Raw genomic sequence first — 21,195 nt, forward strand, 5'->3', positions numbered from 1 at the left:
TAATAATCCACCAAGTCCAATTTGTACAACATATATACTCATGAGTATGTTGGCATCCACTGGAGAGTGGTCAGCCTATTATGGACCACACCTTTTAAGAAAACCGACCCTCCCCCAGCAGCCATTGGCTTTCCATAGATGCTTAGTTAGGGATGAAGAATCATAAGCTCCTCTTCCTTCCATGCTGGACTGTTGACTTACCCTGGAGTTGTGCAGAACTTGGAGTTTTTAACTTTAAATAGTTTAAGTAGCATATGTGGTAGTGACTACTGCATTTTAGTATACTGTCTGCTGGAAAAGCCTCTATCTTAAAAGGCAAGTTTGTTAATCATGCTTAAGTTAGGAAACACTTTTAAACCTTCTGAGCATTTGTTTTGCCATGTTAAAGTTGCTACTCATTGCAGTTCCTGGGGCTTCTTTCTGATGCTGTGTTAGTTAAGACTTTTCTGGTTTCTGTCACAGTGCCATTGAAGACTGTTTGATACCTATCTGCTGTGGATTTTATGAACTCCTAAGTGGGGTTCTTCTTGTTCTGCCTGATGCTATGCTTGAAGATGTGATGGACAGGATTATTCAAGCAGATATTCTTCTAGTCCTTGTTAACCACCCATCACCTGCTATCCAGCAAGGAGTAATTAAAGTAAGGGCAAAAACTATATAAGTAATGTTTCATCAGAAATGTATGTGTATTAATTTAAATTGCTTAGTATATGTTAAGACTTAAAGCTTATTTTATATTAATAATAGTGAATTATTGGGGTTGGAGAGATGGCTTAGTGGTTAAGAGCTCTGGGCTGCTTTGATAGGGGACCCAAGTTCATTTCTCAGGACCCATATAGTGGTCACAATCATCTGTAATTCCAGTTCTAGGGTATTTGCTACCCTTTCCTGGCCTCTGCAGGCACCTGGAACATGGTGTATACACATATATGCAAATAAGACACCCATATAAAATAAAATAAAAATTTATTTAGTAGCACTCTATATATAGTTTTGTTATTTCACACTGGCATTTTGTGTGTAGTATTCAATTTAATCTTGTCTTTCTCATACATTTATTTATATCAATCGATTTACCAATAAACATACATATATATTAGCAGTAAGTCTATTTTACAAAAATTATAAGAATCATGTAGTTTATTGGAATTCTTTCCTGCAGTGTAATATGAACATTTAAGTCTCAGCTAAGTCTCAGCTCAGTTATCTTCTTTTTAAAGAGGCCTTCCCCGACTACCATCTCAGATTACTTCCTTTAACCATCCTCTTTATTCATATATGTATATATTCATCTATATGTCACCATTTTTATCTTTTTAAATTTATTTGTACACTTGTTCTTAATCTCTAATGTGGTTTTAAACTACAGCCATCTACATTTGTCCATATGTTGTACATAGTAAGTTCACTGTCAAATAAGTGAGTGCTCAGTATGCTTCCTTCAGAAAACAAATATTGAAATGCTCTTTTAAAGATTCTCATTTTCCTTAGTTCATATGGATGTAGGAATTGTTTAGTTTCTTGTAGTTCCAGTATAAAACTGCTGCGGAGAATATAAAGGGAGAATAATATAAGATCCTATATTCAGTGCATTTATTTGTACTAGAAGAAAGTCACTGACCCCACTAAGTATGATGTCAGGAATTCTGTAATGAAGTGTGCCATGTGCAGTGGCAGTGCTGATAAAACAGAATGGGAGCACGGGGAAAGTAGTCACTCTTAGGAGAAAGGGAGGAAGGAATCAATCAATGATTTGTTGTAAACTTTGCTAGGTCTTTAAGGAGGGAAGTAAATAGATTTGTATTTGGAGAGACTCCTCTGTCTCCACTGTGAGGACTGACTGAAAGGGAGGGAGAAGGACAAGGTTGACTGCAGAACAGCACAGTCCTCCAGAGAAGAAACAGCTGTGGCAGTGAATTGCAAACCTTTCAGTACAGCAGTGAACTCAGGAGCTCATGACCTAGACGTATGCAAACCAGAGAACACAAGTTTGAGATTTTTGAAGGAGATGTGCCTTTATATTTATGTATGGGGATCAGTAATAGAGGGACGGTTTTACGGTCAATCTAAATTTTAAAAATATGGGAATAGGAGGTTTAGAAAAAATTAATTGAGTTTTACATGTGTTGCATTTAATAAGTTAGAAAATAAGGGCTAGCAAGGTGACTTAGTGGGTAAAAGACATTTACTGTCAAGACCAACAACTTGAGTTTGATCCCTAGGGCCTGCACAGTAGGAGTGAACCAAGTCATGCATGTTGTCCTCTGACTTCCACATGTGCACTGTGACAGCTGCCCCTACACCCCCTACACAAAATAAATGAATAAATGTAAAAAAATTCTGTGAATATGTATATCTAGTTTCTGGTATTTATGTTTTTTTAAAAGGGGAAAGGAAGGAGAAAAGGAAGAAAACGAAAGAAGTTTAAAAATGGTGGAAATTTGACTTGTGCTCAGGATCTCTCAGGAAGGTCTCTCAAGAGGTCTATAGTGTGTGTGTGTGTGTGTGTGTGTGTGTGTGTGTGTATGTGTGTGTGTATGTGTGTGTGTATGTGTGCACGTGTGCGTGCACAGATCTAAAGAAAAATAGCAGTACACTGGTTTCTTTCCCTTTAAATTAGGCATAACATTTTACTTACACTCAATCATGGCAGTCTACTAAGCTTAGCTTCAGTACACCCCCAAGAAATGAATCCATAAGAAATCCCCAAGAAAGAATCACCACTAGCATCACAGAGTTGCCAGTTAATTTCTCTATGCAAGTGGCACGGTTTTTAGCTTTCTCTGTATATGACTGTGTATATGAATAATAGGTAATAGCTTACAAATGTAAGAATTATATACAATTTGAATTATATATATTAAATGTTAACATCTAAGTGGTCTCATTTTTTTCTTTAGCTGTTACAAGCATACATTAATAGAGCATCAAAGGAACAAAAGGACAAGTTTCTGAAGAACCGTGGCTTTTCCTTACTAGCCAACCAGTTGTATCTTCACAGGGGAACTCAGGAGTTGTTGGAGTGCTTCATTGAAATGTTCTTTGGTCGGCCATTTGGCCTGGATGAAGAGTGAGTTCTCTATACCGTAATTAAGATCCTTTGTCTTAAGTATAAAATTTAGTGATTATTTTGGGTCTCAAAAAAGGTTTGCTATAAATCATTTCCTGGGGAAATTGATTTGTTATTTTATATATGATGTTCTATTATTACTTCTTCCTTTATTTTATTCACTAATTAGAAACTGAAAACAACTGCAGTAGAAAATGAAAGTGACAAAGAAGATTTGACATATAGTACTAACAGAAAGCTACATGAAAGAAAAGTGACCCCTGTAATCTCAGTGACATAGTCTTTGTGACCCGTAAAAGGCTTCCTCAGTCCCTCAGAGCCCTCCCTTGGGATTCCTAGATGTACTGTTCACTTAGATTTGACTTTGGAATAATACTTAAGGATTAAAATATGTGCAAAGATAAAAGAAAAATTTACTGAAATTAACAGTTTGACAGAATTATTTTTCTGTTTGATACAGAAAAATATATACATCTTTGGTGTGGTAGAGCAATTCAGACCTTTGTGGACTTAAATTATTTACTGTGGTCATTTTATGTATGTGTGTGTATTGCTGGTGATGAAATCCAGGACCTTCTGTGTGCTTGTATCTATAAAAGACTTAAGCTGATGCACTACAGAGAGAGGCAAGTAGTTTTAGGTCAGGAGTGAGAGATTTGTTCATTTCTGATAGCTATCTTTACTAGCTTACTGTCACTAAGGTAGTTTGTAAACTAATAATTTTCCTTTACACTTGTTATAGTCCCACACTGCAGGCATTCTTTGGACACAAGATTGCCAATGGATGATTTCAAATGAGTCAACTGAAGTTATGAAATTGTATATGTATTTCACCTGAGTGTTTATGCATTTATCTTAGATTTTGACTTATCTTTTAATGTTTTAGGTTACAATGAAAAAGAGAGAAAGAATTCCAGAATAGAACTTTAATTGATTACCTGAGATGTAAACATATATATGTGCTGTCTTTTAAGAAAAAAAATAATTTACAAATGTCACTTTTTATTGAATATTTTTGATTTATATTTCAAATGTTATTCCTTTTCCTGGTTTCCCGACCATAATATTTTTTTAGTTAAGAATTCTTATTCTCAACACTTTCTTTTGATAGTTTCAATGTCAGATTTTAAAAACAGCTTGTGGTATCAAGCATTTATTCCCAGTTTCTGACTGACTGCTCCTAACATGCTTTTTACTGTGTCTTATAGATTTGATCTGGATGAAATGAAACACATGGAACTGTTCCAGAAGTGGTCTGTCATTCCAATTCTGGGACTAATAGAGACCTCTCTCTATGACAATATACTCTTGCACAATTCTCTTTTACTTCTTCTGCAAGTTTTAAACTCTTGTTCCAAGGTAGCAGACATGCTGCTAGACAATGGACTGCTCTATGTGTTATGTAATACAGTAGCAGCCCTGAATGGATTAGAAAAGAAGTAAGTTTTAAACCGTTAATTAAAATTACATCTGATAAGATTATTAGAAGGAGAAATAGTCAATATGTTACCTTAAAGAGTTGAGTTTTTTTTGTAATGCTTTCAATGAATTTCTTTCCCACAAAATTAAATTGACTTGGAGGTGGCATGTGTTTTCTTCACTTTGAATAATGTTTGGTTAAGAATAGGATGCTTGTATGACCCATTTTGGGGTACTTAGAATTGAAGACAATAAGGCTACTCTCTGATATTTTTATCCAGCTTCCACAGTTGACTCTGGAGTTAAAGCTCCACCAGGAAGAGATTAGATAGGGCTACTCACTGATCTATAAGGAGCTCAGGAACAGCAGAGGACTCTGTAGCATCTCAGTGAGCTCACTTGCTGGTGTATCACTGCCTCCACGATGAGTTTATAACAGTAGAGAATATAGTAGCACTGCTAATACAAATTAATCTCTAATACTCAAAAGACCACTGGCAAAGGGATAACTACCACTTGAGTTAAGAGCTTTGAAAAGTACATTTTTAATTAGATTTTGTACTTTTGTTGTCTTCACATCTGATGTGTAGTTTACCAATTTTTACTAGCATACTATTAAAATGTGAATCTTAAGATGCACCATCTTTTTGTATGCCAAAATATTAAATGTTGTTTATATTTTTGCAGAGTAAAGAGCATATCTGTACCCAGTGATTGTCTGGGGCAAAGATAGACTCCTTATACTCACTAAGTTCAGCTCTAATTAGGCACTTATTGTTTGTAGGGTTCATGTGCTCATGCTTATGAAAACTAGAAACATAAGGTATTATGTTAACTCAGGACATAGACTTGATTTCAGTGCAGTGCATAAAATTGGTAAAACTGGGAAGGTACCCCTAGGTTGTTCTGAAAGGAGTTTTTCCTAAAAATAAGTTATACTGATAGACCCTGTGTGGCACTGTATTAATTGACCCTATGAAAGTTATATTTCTAACCCTTACATAATTTGAAAAAACTAAATATAGAAAAATATTTGGGCCTGCCTTGGGCCTGCCAAGGCTGGATCCACCACCCCCCATCCCAGTATAGGGGGATGTCAGGGCAGGGAGGCGGGAAGGGGTGGGTGTTTGGGGAGGGGGAACACTCTCATAGAAGAAGGGGGATGAGGAGTGAATAGGAGGTTTATAGGAAACCGGGAAAGGGGATAACATTTGAAATGTAAATAAAAATTATCCAATAAAAAAAAAAAGAAAGAAAAATATTTGGGCCTGGTACCATACACCTGAGTAGATCGTCAAGGTTAAACTTATGGTCAGAGTGACTGATTCATATTCATTGTGTGCTTAAAAGCAATTAATATACATTCAAGCTTATCCTTAATTTAACTTTAATATAAGTTCAAGCTTATAATCCCTAAAGTAACTCTCATTATATAGCTGAGCTGCAGAGAGGTTAATGAATTCTTTCAAATTCACTATCCCTTAGTATCTTGTTGCTACACGCTATCCTTCACCCTTCATGTAGACTAAACCTGTGTGAGTGTTCTCTTAGTATCTTGTGTTCATCTCTATCTGTTGTCTATGTTGCTCTCTTAACCCGTCTTTTTCTCTACACGACTGTATTTACAACAGAAGTCAACATGTCTTACTTACATTCCTGGTGGGCAGGGTATATTGTTTGCTATATAGAGTAAACATGAGCAATTATAAAATCAATACATGTTGGTAGCATAGAATTTAATCAGTTCTTTGTCTTAATTTTTTGGCTGTTTTGCTTATAATATCTCTTGTTTTGGCCTCACTTTAGCATTCCTTTGAATGAATTCAGATTGCTCGCATGCGATATACAGCAACTTTTCATAGCGGTTACAATCCACGCTTGCAGTTCTTCGGGCTCACAGTATTTTAGAGTTATCGAAGACCTCATTGTACTTCTTGGATATCTTCATAATAGCAAAAATAAGAGGACACAAAGTAAGAATGAATTTTTATGGAATTTTTCTTATAACTCTTACTGAAGGTTTAATTTAATTATGTGTTGGTATTAATTGGCATTAAAAGCAACCTTTCAATTGTTGAAAATAGAGTGATTGATGACTTGATGTAATTAGTAGCTGGTAATACATTACTGGTAGAAATTAGTAATTTTGTTTTTTTTACCAAGTAGGATGCAAAGGCTTATGTTGAAGAGTAATGATCTTTAATTTTCTTTAGTGGAAAATACTAAAGTGACTGTGAAACATAAAAGCATGTGGATTATTGAAGCTTTTGCTTTACATAAAATTATTGGTTTTTAAATAATTATTTAAAGTAAAATAAATTTATGATCTATTATTTTTCTATTCAAATTTTTAGTTTGGAAGCTAAGTATGGTGATACATATTCAAGAGGTGGAGGCAGGATGATCAGAAGTTCAAGGTCATCTTTGACTACATAACAAGTTAAAGGGCAACTTGGGCTTCAGGAAATATGTCTCAAAAAATATCAAAAAATTTGTAGTGACCATATGGGAATTTATTTCAACATTATTTTTAAATATAGCTTAGAAATACTAACATCACTAGCCCATGTTGTTGAAACAGTTTTAACTTATGTCTAAGTCCTTTACACTTAATATTTAATATTATAGTTTGGATATTAGATTATATATCTTAGATGCTAGATAATATATTAAATAAATTTAGTTAAAAGAGTTAAACAATTATGATAGCTTGAAAATGTTTTACTCTCTTTTGGGTTTAGATATGGCTTTGGCCCTCCAGCTTAAAGTTCTCCAGGCTGCTTTGGAATTTATAAGGAGCACAGCCAATCACGACTCTGAAAGTCCCTTAGATGCAGTGCAGTCGCCTTCTGCCTACCACCATTCAGTGCCTCAGAAGAGGAGAAGCATTGCTGGTGAGTACCAAAATGGCACTTTCATAATTATAAATTGAAGCTATCTATAAATTCCTGTATTCTGATGCCATTTATATTAAAAATATTTTTATTGCTGAGCATAGAGGCATGTGTACTGGGGGAACAAAGGCAAGTATGTTTCGGGAGTTTGAGGTCAGCCTGGTCTAGCATACTGAATCTCTTGTCTCCAGAAACTAAGGAATTAAAACATTGTTCTTGGTTTAAAAAAAATGGAATTATAAAATCTGAGGAAATTTTCCTCCAGCAGAAACCATTGTACCAGCAGAGGCTACATAGACCATGTTCACGTTTTATCCTAACGGAAATCATCAAAGTTTCCAGGGGATGCATGATATGATCAGATAGATATCTGTTGTAAAGAGAGAACCCTGACTTCTGTGGGGAATATGAACTTGAAGAAACCAAAGTGCAGAACCCATGTAGGAGCTGTGGCAGCAATCAAGGTAGACTGTGATAGCTTGTAGACAGGCAAAATGCACATGGTATTGGAGCTTACTGCGAATTTGTATGTATCATCAAGTAATAAATGCTGATACATTTTCCACAAAACATGCTATTGCTTTTATAGAAACATAAAATAGAAATAAAAACACTACAAACCTAGGATCTGTGTTCACGTACACATAGTATATACACGTATGTTTCTTTGTCTAAATACAGTGGATGTACATAAGTATGGGCAAGAATTTAATGTTAATACAGCTCAGTATCTGTAGCAACTATTGTGCACATGCTGGGAAGTATGTAGAAAGAGTACTAAGTATATTTCCTGTATTTATTCTCATAGTTGTAGAGGCCTTTAAGTCCAAACCTTTCTTTCCTTGTACTAATTTTCTTTGTGTGTGTGTTCAATGTTATGCAAGAATTTAAAGCCCATCCATAGAAAATACTTCTAAATATGTTTATAATAATATGTTAAAGTTACCCTAAAGCAACTTATAAAACACCAAGTAACCAAACTTATGGCCCCTATGTATTCTTTTTTTTAATTTTATTTTTCTTGGATATTTTATGTATTTACATTTCAAATGTTATCCCCTATCCCCCCTCTCCCATACCCCTTCCTCCTTTACCCTGCTTCTATGAGGAAGCTCCCACTCCCACCCACCCAGTCCCACCTCAATGCCCTGGCATTCCCCCACACTGGGGAAATGAGCCTTCACAGGACCAAGGGCTTTTCCTCCTATTGACGCTGGACATCCTCTTCTACATATGTGGCTAGAGCCATGGGTCCCTGCATGTGTACTCATTGGTTGGTGGTTTTGTCCCTGGGAGCTCTGGTGGGGTCTGGTTGGTTGATATTGTTCTTCCTATGATGTTGCAAACCCCTTCAGCTCCTTCAGTCTTTTCTCTAACTTCTCCACTGGGGTCCCCTTGTTCAGTTCAATGGTTAGCTGCAAGCATCCTCATCAAGTAGGGCTCTGCCAGAGCATTTCAGGGGACACCCATATCTGACTCCTGTCAGCAAACACTTCTTGGCATTAGCAATAGTGACTGGGTTTTGTGGCTGAATATGGGATGGATCCCCAGGTGAGGCAGTCTCTGGATGGCCTTTTCTTCATTTCCTGCTCCACTCTTTGTCCCTGTATATCCTCACCTGAGAATTTTGTTCTTCCTTCTAAGAAGGAATGAAGCATCCATATTTTGTTTTTCCTTCTTCTTGAATTTCATATTTTTTTTTGGTTTTTTTATTTGTTTTTTTTTTTTGCTTTTTTTGTTTTGTTTTTGTTTTTTTTTTTTTGAATTTCATATTATCTGTGAATTTTTTTCTTAGGTATTCCAAGCTTTTGGGCTAATATCCACTTATCAGTGAGTGTTTACAATGTGTGTTCTTTTGTGATTGTGTTACCTCACTCAGGATGATATTTTCTAGTTCCATCCATTTGCCTAACAATTTCATGTACTTATTGTTTTTAATAGCTGAGTAGTATTCTGTCGCCTCCGTCTCCGTCCCGCAGAAAGGAGGGACACCACAGCGTTCTTCTCAAAGTAGTTTATTCAGGAACCTTTCTTTCTGCATGCAAACAGCATTCTCTCTTTTCTTCTCTTTCTCCCTCCAGCCCCTAGGCACAGTCCCTTATATCCTCCTTCAACTCTGCCTCCTCAGTCCAGACTGCGTAGTCTCAGTTCATAGGTCCACGTCACATGGCCTGATCTTGTGTCATGGTGCGCCTGCACTGCTCTCACAATGGACATGGCTAGTTTCAGGTGTGTGAGGAAGTCAGGTGCTAGTCATGAGACTTAGCTGCAGTCCCGGGAGCCATCTTGGGACTGCCGCCCCACCTGCTCCCCACATCCTTTGTGACTGTATAGCTCAGAATGACTCCCTACAGTATTCCATTGGGTAAATGTACCACATTTTCTATATCCATTCCTCTGTTGAAGGACATCTGGGTTCTTTCCAGCTTCTGGCTATTATAAATAAGGCTGCTGTGAACATAGTGGACCATGTGTCCTTGTTGTATGTTGGAGCATCTTTTGGGTATATGCCCAAGAGAGGTATAGCTGGGTCCTCAGGTAGTACTATCCTATTTCTCCACATCCTTGCCAGCATCTGCTGTCACCTGAGTTTTTTATCTTAGCCATTCTGACTGGTATGAGGTGGTATTTCAGGGTTGTTTTGATTTGCATTTCCCTGATGACTAAGGATGTTGAACATTCCTTTTGGTGCTTATCAACCATGTGGTATTCCTCAGTTGAGAATTCTTTGTTTAGCTCTGTACCCCATTTTTTAATACGGTTATTTGATTCTCTGGAATCTTAACTTCTTGAGTTCTTCATATATATTAGATATTGGCCCTCTATCATATGTAGGATTGGTAAAGACCTTTCCCCAATCTGTTGGTTGCTGTTTTGCCCTATTGACATTGTCCTTTGCCTTACAGAAACTTTGCAATTTTATGAGGTCCCATTTTTCGATTCTTGACCTTAGAGTATAAGCCATTGGTATTCTGTTCAGGAAATTTTCCCTTGTGCCTTTGTGTTCAAGACTCTCCTCCACTTTCTCTTTTATTGGTTTCAATGTATCTGTTTTTATTTGGAGGTTTTTGATCCACTTGAACTTGAGCTTTGTACAAGGAGATAAGAATGGGTCAATTTGCATTCTTCTACATGCTGACCTCCAGTTGAACCAGCACCATTTGTTGAAAGTGTTGTCTTTTTTTGTTGTTGTTGCTGTTGGATAGTTTTTTATTTTCATTTCAAATGTTATTCCCTTTCCCAGTTTCCCGGATATAAGCCTCTTATCTTATCCCCCTCCCCTTCTTCTTTAAGAGTGTTCCCCTCCCCAACTACTCCCCCTCCCCCCCCATTTCCCTACACTGGGGGGGTCCAGCCTGGGCAGGACCAAGGGCTTCTCCTTCCATTGGTGCTATCTTTTTTAAATTGGATAACTCCTTTGTCAAAGGTGTGTGGTTTCATTTCTGGGTCTTCAGTTCTATTCCATTCATCTACCTGCCTGTCTCTGTACCAATACCATGCAGTTTTTATCACCATTGCTATGTAATATAGCTCGAGGTTAGAGATGGTGATTCCCCCAGAAGCTCTTTTATTGTTGAGGATAGTTTTTACTGTCCTGGGTTTTTTGCTTTTCCAAACGAATTTGCAAATTGCTTTTTCTAATTCTATGAAGAATTGAGTTGGAATTTTGATGGGGGTTGCATTGAATCTGCAGATTGCTTTGGGCAAGATGGCCATTTTTACAATATTAATTCTGCCATTCCATGAGCATGGGAGATCTTTCCATCTTCTCAGATTTTCTTCAATTTCTTTCTTCAGAGACTTGAAGTTCTTGTCATACAGATCTTTCACTTGCTTGGTTAGAGTCACATCAAGGTATTTTATATTACTTGTGGCTATTGTTAAGGGTATCATTTCCCTAATTTTTTTCTCAGCCTGTTTATCCTTTGAGTATATTTTGTATATACTTGTTTATATATTTGAGTATATATACTCAAATATATATATTTGTTTGAGTTAATTTTATATCCAGCCACTTTGCTGAAGTTATCAGGCTTAGTAGTTCTCTGGTGGAATTTTTGGGGTCATTTAAGTGTACTATCATATCATCTGCAAATACTGATATTTTGACTTCTTCCTTTTCAAATTTTATCCCTTTGACCTCTTTTTGTTGTCTAATTGCTCTGGCTATGACTTTAAGTATTACACTGAATAAGTAGGGAGAGAGTGGGCAGCCTTGTCTATTACCTGATTTTAGTGGGATTGCTTCAAGTTTCTCTCCATTTAGTTTGATGTTGGCTTCTGGTTGGCTGTATATTGCTTTTACTATGTTTAGATATGGTCCTTGAATTCCTGATATTTCCAAGACATCTATCATGATGGGGTGTTGGATTTTGTCAAATGCTTTCTCAGCATCTAATGAAATGATCATGTAGTTTTTTCTTTGAGTTTGTTTATATAGTGGATTATGTTGATGGATTTCCATATATTGCACCTTCTTTATATCCCTGGGATGAAGTCTACTTGATCATTTCTGAATGATCATTTAGATGTGTTCTTGGATTCAGTTTGCAAGAATTTTATTGAATATTTTTGCATTGATATTCATGAGGGAAATTGGTCTGAAGTTCTCTTTCTTGTATGGTCTTTGTGTGGTTTAAGTTTAAGTGTAACTGTGCCTTCAAAGAACGAATTTGGGTCCTTCTGTTTCTATTTTGTAGAATAGTTTGAAGAGTATTGGTATTATGTCTTCTTTGACGGTCTGATAGAATTCTGCACTAAACCCATCTGGTCCTGGGCTTTTTTTTTTTTTTTTTTTTTTTTGGTTGGGAAACTTAATGACTGCTTCTATTTCTTTAGGGGTTATGGGATTGTTTAGATGGTTTATCTGATGCTGATTTTAACTTGGGTGCCTACTAACTGTCTAGAAAATTGTCAGTTTCCACCAGATTTTTAAGTTTTGTTGAATATAGGCTTTTGTAATAGGATCTGATAATCTTTTGAATTTCCTCAGATGTTGTTATGTCTCCCTTTTCATTTCTGATTTTGGTAATTTGGATACACTCTCTGTTCTCTGGTTAGTCTGGCTAAGGGTTTATCTATCTTGTTGATTTTCTCAAAGAACCAGCTCCTGGTTTTGTTGATTCTTTGTATATTTCTTTTGTTTCTACTTGATTGATTTCAGCTCTGAGTTTGATTATTTCCTACTGTCTTTTTTTTTTTTTTGGTGAATTTACTTCTTTTTGTTCTAGAGATTTCAGATGTGCTTTCAACGTGTTAGTGTATGCTCTCTCCAATTTCTTTTTGGAGGCACTTAGAGCTATGAGTTTTCCTCACAGCACCACTTTCATTGTGTCCCATATGTTTGGGAATGTTATATCTTTATTTTCATTAAATTCTAAGAAGTCTTTAATTTCTTTCTTTATTTCTTCTTTGACCAAGTTGTCGTTGAGTAGAGCATTGTTCAACTTCCATGTATATGTGGACTTTGTGTCATTATTGTTGTTATTGAAGACCAGTCTTAGTGCATGGTGATCTGATAGGACGCATGGGATTATTCCTATCTTCCTGTATCAGTTGAGGCCTGTTTTGTGACTAATTATATGGTCAATTTTGGAGAAGGTTCCATGAGGTGCAGAGATGAAGGTATATCCTTTTGATTTAGGATGGAATGTTCTATAAATATCTGTTAAATCCAATTGATTCATAACTTCTGTTATTTTCTCTATGTCTCTGTTTAATTACTGTTTCATGATCTTTGCATTGATGAGAATGGAGTGTTGAAATCTCCTAGTATTATCATGTGAGGTGCAATGTATGGTTTGAACTTTAGTAAAGTTTCTTTCATGAATGTAGGTGCCCTTGCATTTAGAGAATAGATATTTAGGATTGAGAGTTCATCTTGGTGGATTTTTTTCCTTTGATGAATATGAAGTGTCCTTCCTTATCTTTTTTAATGACTTTTGGTTGGAAGTCAATTTTATTTGAGATTAGAATGGCAACTCCAGCTTGCTTCTTCTACAATTTGCTTAGAAAGTTGTTTTCCAGCCATTTACTCTGAAGTAGTGTCTGTCTTTGTCTCTGAGGTGTGTTTCCTGCATGCAGCAAAATGCTGGGTCCTCTTTACATATCCAGTCTATGTTAGTCTATGTTTTTTTATTGGGGAATTGAGTCCATTGATGTTGAGAGATATTAAAAAATAGTGATTGTCGCTTCCTGTTATTTTCATTGTTAGAGGTGGAATTATGTTTGTGTGTCTCTCTTTTCATTTCATTGCAAGGAAATTATATTCTTGCTTTCTGTGCGGTGTAGTTTCTCTCCTTGTGTTGGAGTTTTCCATCTATTATCTTTTGTAGGGCTGGATTTGTAGAAAGATATTGTGTAAATTTGGTTATGTCATGGAATATCTTGGTTTCTCCATCTATGTTAATTGAGAGTTTTGCTGGATACAGTAACTTGGGCTGTCATTTGTGTTCTCTTAGGGTCTGTAGGACATCTGTCCAGGATCTTCTGGCTTTCACAGTCTCTGGTGAGAAGTCTGGTGTAATTCTGATAGGTCTGCCTTTATATGTCACTTGACCTTTCCCCCTTACTGCTTTTAATATTCTTTCTTGTTTTGTGCATTTGGTGTTTTAACTATTATGTGATGGGAGGAATTTCTCTTCTGGTCCAATCTATTTGGAGTTCTATATGCTTCTTGTATGTTTATGGACATCTCTTTCTTTAGGTTAGAGAAGTTTTCTTCTATAATTTTGTTGAATATATTCACTGGCCCTTTAAGATGAAGTCTTCACTTTCTTCTATACCTATTATCCTTAGGTTTGGTCTTCTCATTGTGTCCTGGATTTCCTGCATGTTTTGGGTTAGGAACTTTTTACATTTTGCATTTTCTTTGATTGTTTTGTCAATGTTTTCTATGGTATCTTTTGCACCCAAAATTCTCTCTTCTGTCTCTTGCTTTCTTTATTGTTTCTATTTCTATTTTTTGATCCTAGATGATTTTGTTCAATTCCTTCACCTGTGTGGTTGTGTTTTCCTGTAATTCTTTAAAGGATTTTTGTGTTTCCACTTTAAGGGCTTCTACTTGTTTATCTGTGTTCTCCTGTATTTCTTTAAGGGATTTATTTTTGTCCTTAAAGACCTCTGTCATCATAATGAGATGTAACTTTAAATCCAAATCTTACTTTTCCAGTTTATTGGGATATCCAGTATTTGCTGTAGTGGGAGAACTGGGTTCTGATGATGCCAAGTAGTCTTGTTTTCTGTTGCTTAGGTTCTTGTGCTTGCCTCTCGCCACTATGTTATCTCTGATGTTAGTTGATCTAGCAATAGTTAGTTGCTGTTTCTGACTAGAGCTTTTCCCTCTTGTGGACCTGTGAGCCTGTGATCTTAGGAGTGAGAGGGTTCCTGGGGGACTAGCTCTCTCCGGGCAGATTCAGGTCCAAGTGCTGTGGGACAGCCCCAGCTTTGGGTGCAGATAGAGACTGGAAGGGTCCTTCCTGTACCAGGCTGCTCTGTGGCCCCACGCCTGGTTGCTCCAGGAGTGTCTCTCCTTGGACAATCAATGGCGAGAAAGTGGGTTCCCACCTGTGGACTGTGGGCTTAGGAGGGAGATCACTCCTAGCAGAACAGCTCTATGTGGGCAGGTTTTGTTCTAAGGGTTATGGGACACCCCCAGCTCTGGGTGCAGCTAGAGACCAGAAGGGTCCCATCCCAGGCTACCCTGTGGCTTGCCCCTATTTATTCTTACCTGTTTAATATCTAGACAGAGCCTTTCTTCTTGCACCATTCTCCCATTATACCTGTCTCCTATCCCAGGTAAAATATGCCCTTTTCATTTCTAATTGTAGTGCATAGCTTCCTATATGTCATGGTATAGAATCTTGTTCCTCCCAGCAGTATCATACCTAGGTTTTACATTCTTAAACTCCTGGAGGACATAGACACTACTGTGTTCCAGATTAATCCCCCTTCAGCCTTACATGTGTCCCATTCTGTTTGACAGTTCTGAGTTCCTGTCAACCTAGTGAATGGGCCATGTTCAGTCTTTTGATACACACACACACACACACACACACACACACACACACACATGGGCTTGGGGCTGGGTAGAGTGATGGAGAGATGTTTTTACCTAAATGGTATCATACTCTACCAACTGTTTATAAAGGCACTTCTATTTTTAATTCATATAGACATTTTTTACATTAAAGAACACAGTGTTTAATAGTTCCTGTATTGTATGTTGTGATCTTCTTCCCTAGCTTTTTGTTTTGCTTTACTAACTTTTGTCATTAATGTTCAGTTTTTTAAGTAAAAAAACTCTACACATTATTTTAATGCATGAAGATAGAGGAAGTAGAGGGTATTGTTTGAAGTGACATATATTCATGGAAAGTATCATTCATACACGTAGATGATAGAGTAGTATAATTAGCACACAAATGAAATTTGTATTTTAACTAATAAAAACAATACCAACATGAATGATGCATTATTCTTTTGACGAATGAGATAAGCATTATATTTCTCATCCATTATTCTTCTTAATTCATAAAACAGTGTTGATTAATTCATTCAACCACCAAATAATTACTGAGTACCAACCATGTACAAATTCCTGTTTTACCTATCTCCATAGAACAGGAGGAAGTGATAAAAGATCATTTAAAGAAATATGTTACTGTAGTATCAGATAAATGATAACTATCTTCCTGTGAGGTAAGCTCTGCTTTGTTTCCTGGTATATAGGCAAGGAAACGTAAGACTGTATCAGATCCACGTGACTTTAAAGCTTGAGTACTGAGCACACTTCCATATTTACAAATATAGAATGAGAGTATTACTCAGTGTCTACAACCTTGCCATCCCTGGATTATAATTGATAATACATAATATAATAGGAGGGTGAATCTCTCTCAATGGTTAAGGATATTGTCTGGCAATACTATTTTTAATATCTCCAAGATTTTTTTGTTTATTTTTTACTTTAAAGATGACTCTAGCCACCAAAATTATTAACTGATTAAAAATACGTATTAGTGGACAATCTAAAAAACACTATTAAAACCTGCTATAATTTAGTCAGATGCAAGTAATTTGTAAAAATAGCATTTATAGAAATTGATGTTTGTTTTCATAATTCAAAACAAAGGTTCAATTCCAGTGAAGGGTTCTGTTACTCCTCATCTACCAAGACGTCATTTTGGTTCCTATGGTCAACTTCCGATGCCTTTCTTCAGCCCATTAAATCAAGACTCCCCCCAGCTTTCTCCTGGATGCACCACATGTGTGGTACCCCCCAGAGCAGGTGCAGTAAGCACAGGAACAGCACTCTGCCTTATCAACTGTGGGGGAGGGTATCTCAGGAAATGCTTTCCAAATGATGTGTCCACCCCTAATCATTGTGCTGGCAAATCACTGGACCTGTATCTACTGTGTGATCTCTTCATTCTCACTGACTGATTTCTTATTTGTCACTACGTATAATTTTCCAAACTGTAAAGATTCAATGGTAATTACCCAGACATAGTACCATTATTACTGAATTATCATCTTTCTTTACTAAAATATCTTGTTCTTTAAAACTGTTGATCTTGGAGAACAAGGAAGTGAAACAGTGAAAATAGGACTATCAGATACCAAAGCCACTAGTACCATCTGCTGTTTTGTTTTTTTTTTTTTTTTGAAAAGACTAAGACTTTGTTAATGATGAGCATCCTCCTGTGTTACTAGCTTTTTCCTGTTACTTTAGACTTTTAATCCAGAAGTACTGTTTCACTTCTTTGGAGAAAGAAAAAATACTAATTTCTCGCCCTCTTTTCCTTTATATGACTTAATTTTGCAATAAAAAGTTTTTCTTTTCATGACCAATAATAAAAAAAATTGTAGTGAAAATAAGTTCATCGCTCATTATTAACTATGGCATTGGGTAATTTGTGTACTTGAAGGTCCTCGCAAATTCCCCCTGGCTCAGACAGAGTCCCTCCTGATGAAGATGCGCTCGGTGGCCAGTGATGAGCTGCACTCTATGATGCAGAGGAGGATGAGCCAGGAGCACCCCAGCCAGGCCTCAGAGGCAGAGCTCGCCCAGCGGCTGCAGAGGCTCATCATCTTAGCTGTGAACAGGATCATTTACCAAGGTAGCAGACCCTTCTCCCTTCAGTGCTGAGTCACAGGGAAGTATGTTGTATGAAGGTGATTAGATTTCCTTTTTAAAAGAAACTTCTTAATGAGTTAAGTGCTAGTCTGGGTTGGCTATTGATTTCAAAACAATATTTTTCAACTTTTCTTTTGACAAAGTAATAGATTCATAGGCAGTTACTAGAAATAATAAAGAGACCCTGCAACTTGGTATGCAGTTTTTCCCTTGGAATCTTGTGATATTGTACTAAGTGTCACTCTCAGGAAGGAGACATGAATATGGTCAAAGAGGACATTTTCATTCCCACAATGAGTTGTCTTGCTGCATTTTTATGAACAAACCCACTTTCTTCCTCTTCAGCCCCTACTTACCTCCAATTTACCCTCCATTTCTGAATTTCTATCATTTCTAAAATGTTTTACAAGGCAGCCAGAAAGAAGTGATTCATGCCTGTGATCCCAGCACTCAGAAGCTAAGGTAGGAGGGATGTCTGAGCCTAAGAATTCCAGACTAACCTAACGACACAGCATTAAAAAAATAGCTAGATGTAGTGGTACAGGCTTTTAATCCCAGTGTTGGGGGAGGCAGAGGCAGGCAAATCTCTGTGAGTTTGAGGCCAACCTTTTCTACATAGTGAGTTTTGGGCTAGTCAGAAATACATAGCAAGCCCCTGTCTTGGGAAAAAATGTCTTATATGAATACTATGTTAAGTCTGTTGCCATTTTTATTCAGTATTATTCTCCAGAGAGTTGTCATGCTTATCTTGAATGTATCAGCAATCTGTTCAGTTGGGCTTTTGTCTGTTTTATGGGACAGTAGTGCCATGATATGAATGTACCAGAGTCTATTTAACCACTTATCTGTTGAAGGGCATGTAAGCTGGTTCCAGTTAGAGTTATTACACATAAACAAAAAGGGTTTTGTGTGAACATAAGCCTTTATTATCTGGGATAAACACTTAAGGCTCATTTCCTGGAGTGTTTGACAGTTTTAACCTTTTCTGAGTGGCTATACAGTTTTATATGCTCTCATATCCACAATACATTGTGTAATTCAGGTTTTACTGCATTTTTCTCCAGTATCTGGAGTTGTCTACATTTTGTGTTTTCACTGTTCTGCTGGATGTATGGAGGTATCTCATTCTTGTTTTAATATGCTATCCCACAAAGCCAGTGTTAAGCTAATACCTAGAGCAATCATTAAGAGACCTACAAAAATTAACCCCAGCAACAAAAGCACTATAGCTGTGTCCAGGGGTGCATGCTTTGGAAGGATAGGGCAATAGGGTCACAAGTTTGAGGTTAGACTTGTGTACAAAGCAAGCTTGTATACAAAGGAAAAAATAATTCTATAGCTAATATTCAAGCATTTATATATACACTATAAATAATATTCACATATACATACATATGCATGCACACATACATACATGCACATACATGCACACAAGAATACACACATACACACACCCCACAAGCACAACTATATGAGGATTTATGAATGTTACCTAATTTTATCATTCGACTGTGTATATGTATATCAAACCATCAAGTGGTACACTTTATATATAATATGTCATTTCTTAGAGTTAGGCCTCAATAAAGCTGAAAAAATTGCAGCACATATTAGAGTTCTGAAAGCTATTCAAGGGGACTGGAGAGATGGCACAGGAGTTAAGACCATTGTTCTTGCAGAGGACCCATGTGGCCTTTCAGTTGATTTTTACCAGTCCTGTGGTCTTAGCAAGTTTTAACTGTTTCATCTTCATTAGCATATTTTACCTTCATAGTTTCATAATTTAAGTATTTTTAAATGTCTGTATTGTTTTAAAATAAATTGTTTCCCTCTTCTGTCACATTTTATCTGCTTTAATTGATACATCTGCCACATTTATACTATGATAACTGAGCTAGTAATACAGAAGATTTGAGGTTTCTTTTTAAGTTTTGTTTGTGTGAGACAGGGTCACTCTGTAATCCCTAGCTGTCTTCACACTCACAGAGATATGCCCCCGAGTGCTGGGAATATAGGCATGTTCCACCATACCTGATCAGAGGAATTTTTAAATCAGTTAAAATGTAATTATATCACTTCCTCCCTCTCTTTCCTATCTCTAGCCCTTTCTGTGTCTCCCCTTGCTGTTCCCTCTTAGATTTATGCCCATCTTTTTCTTTAAAAATTTATGTGAGTAAATACATAAATGCAACTTGCTGAATATGTTTAGTGTTGCTCGTGTGTGTATGTTTTTGGACTGAGCACTTGGTTTGGGATAACCATTTAAAGGGCTCATATCTGGGGAAGGGTAATTCTACCTTCTTCAACAGTTGTTAATTGCCTGCAACACAGAGGTGGGACTCTGCAATTTTCCCCATCTACTTGGACATGTCAACTATTGTTATTGTTCAGGTCTTGTTTAAGTAACCATATTGTTGAAATTTCTTGGGTGCAGCTTCCCTTTCATATATATAAGACAAAATATTGCCAAAAACTTCATGGTCTTTTGGCTGTTACAGTTTTTCTACCATCAGTTCCACAATGTTTTCTTAGATGTAGGGATACAGTTGTATTGTGGATGTATCGCTAGGGGCTGGGCACCGAGTGGCCAGTTGTTCTATGCATTTTGATTAGTTGTGGCTTTCTGAAATGATCTCTATCTGCTGCAAAATAGAAGCTTCTTTGATGAGTGGTGAGAGCGATACTTTTCTGTGAGTATAAGGATAAGTATTTAAAATACAGTCAGAAATTATTCTGGTTTAGGAAAATGGTAGTTGCAGGTTCTCATTCAAAATCTATGATATCACTAGCCACTGGTAGTTGACTAGATTTATAAATAATGCCTGGCATGACTTTTTTTCCTATTGAGCAGCCCTTATATCCATTAGACAGCTGTTGATTACTGCCAGGATACACCTTTAAGAATATCTTTCTGTGTTGGTCATTGTGGTTCGTAGGCATCTCGGCTGGATTGCTTTCCTTCCTTGGCAACTTGACTATCATCCTGCATGATGAAAGCTAGCCCTAAGGAAGGAGAGTTGTAGGTCAGATCCAGCTAGAATCTTCCAAACTCTGTCTAAAGTGCATGGTATCTTCAGCAATAGGGACTTGTCTTTAGAAGGCAACCAAGGGCAATAGCAATAACCTATATTGTTTTGAGAGTCTCTTGGACTCCCCTAACCACCAACTTGAAAGATGGTTTTTCATGCCTAGTACTCAGATTTTTGTTAGATTAGTCTTTGTTAGATTGTTAGATTAGATAACTTCATTAAAATGTATACAATTATATGTAATTTTAGATAAATATAAAATAATTTTCCATGGCTATGTCAAATATCTTCAGTGTTATTTATCCCACCTCTTGAGTATTTTCACCAGCATCATTACCATATGTAATATCTATCAATGAGTTACCTAATTTTTATTAAATTCTTTTTTAATTCAAAGAGTTGAATTCAGATATTATTGACATTTTGAGAACTCCAGAAAATACATCCCAAAGCAAGACCTCAGTGTCCCAGACTGAAACTTCTGAAGAAGATGTGCATTATGAGCAACCTTCTGTATCCAATCCATTCCAAAAAGAAATGTTCACATATCTGTTGGATGGTTTCAAAATATCTATTGTAAGTAAATTAATGACTTGAAATGTCCATTTTCACAAAAGAAGTAGAGATCTGTATATCTGAACTCTG

General features: G+C 36.6%; 1 protein-coding gene across 2 annotated transcripts in view; it reads left to right on the forward strand.

Annotated features, from left to right (window-relative positions):
• Positions 1-21,195, forward strand: part of Lyst (lysosomal trafficking regulator) — a 202,142-nt gene that overhangs the window by 107,537 nt on the left and 73,410 nt on the right. The window contains exons 5-12 of one of the 2 annotated variants that reach the window (XM_063276780.1): positions 463-640; positions 2,901-3,070; positions 4,279-4,509; positions 6,296-6,462; positions 7,231-7,383; positions 16,517-16,672; positions 17,313-17,504; positions 20,948-21,126. In XM_063276780.1, coding sequence (XP_063132850.1) covers positions 463-640; positions 2,901-3,070; positions 4,279-4,509; positions 6,296-6,462; positions 7,231-7,383; positions 16,517-16,672; positions 17,313-17,504; positions 20,948-21,126 — 1,426 coding nt within the window. The remainder of the gene's footprint in view (positions 1-462; positions 641-2,900; positions 3,071-4,278; positions 4,510-6,295; positions 6,463-7,230; positions 7,384-16,516; positions 16,673-17,312; positions 17,505-20,947; positions 21,127-21,195) is intronic. The other variant, NM_053518.2, reaches the window with a different exon arrangement.

This window comes from Rattus norvegicus, chromosome 17 (assembly GCF_036323735.1).
Source record: "Rattus norvegicus strain BN/NHsdMcwi chromosome 17, GRCr8, whole genome shotgun sequence".
NCBI lineage: Eukaryota > Metazoa > Chordata > Mammalia > Rodentia > Muridae > Rattus > Rattus norvegicus.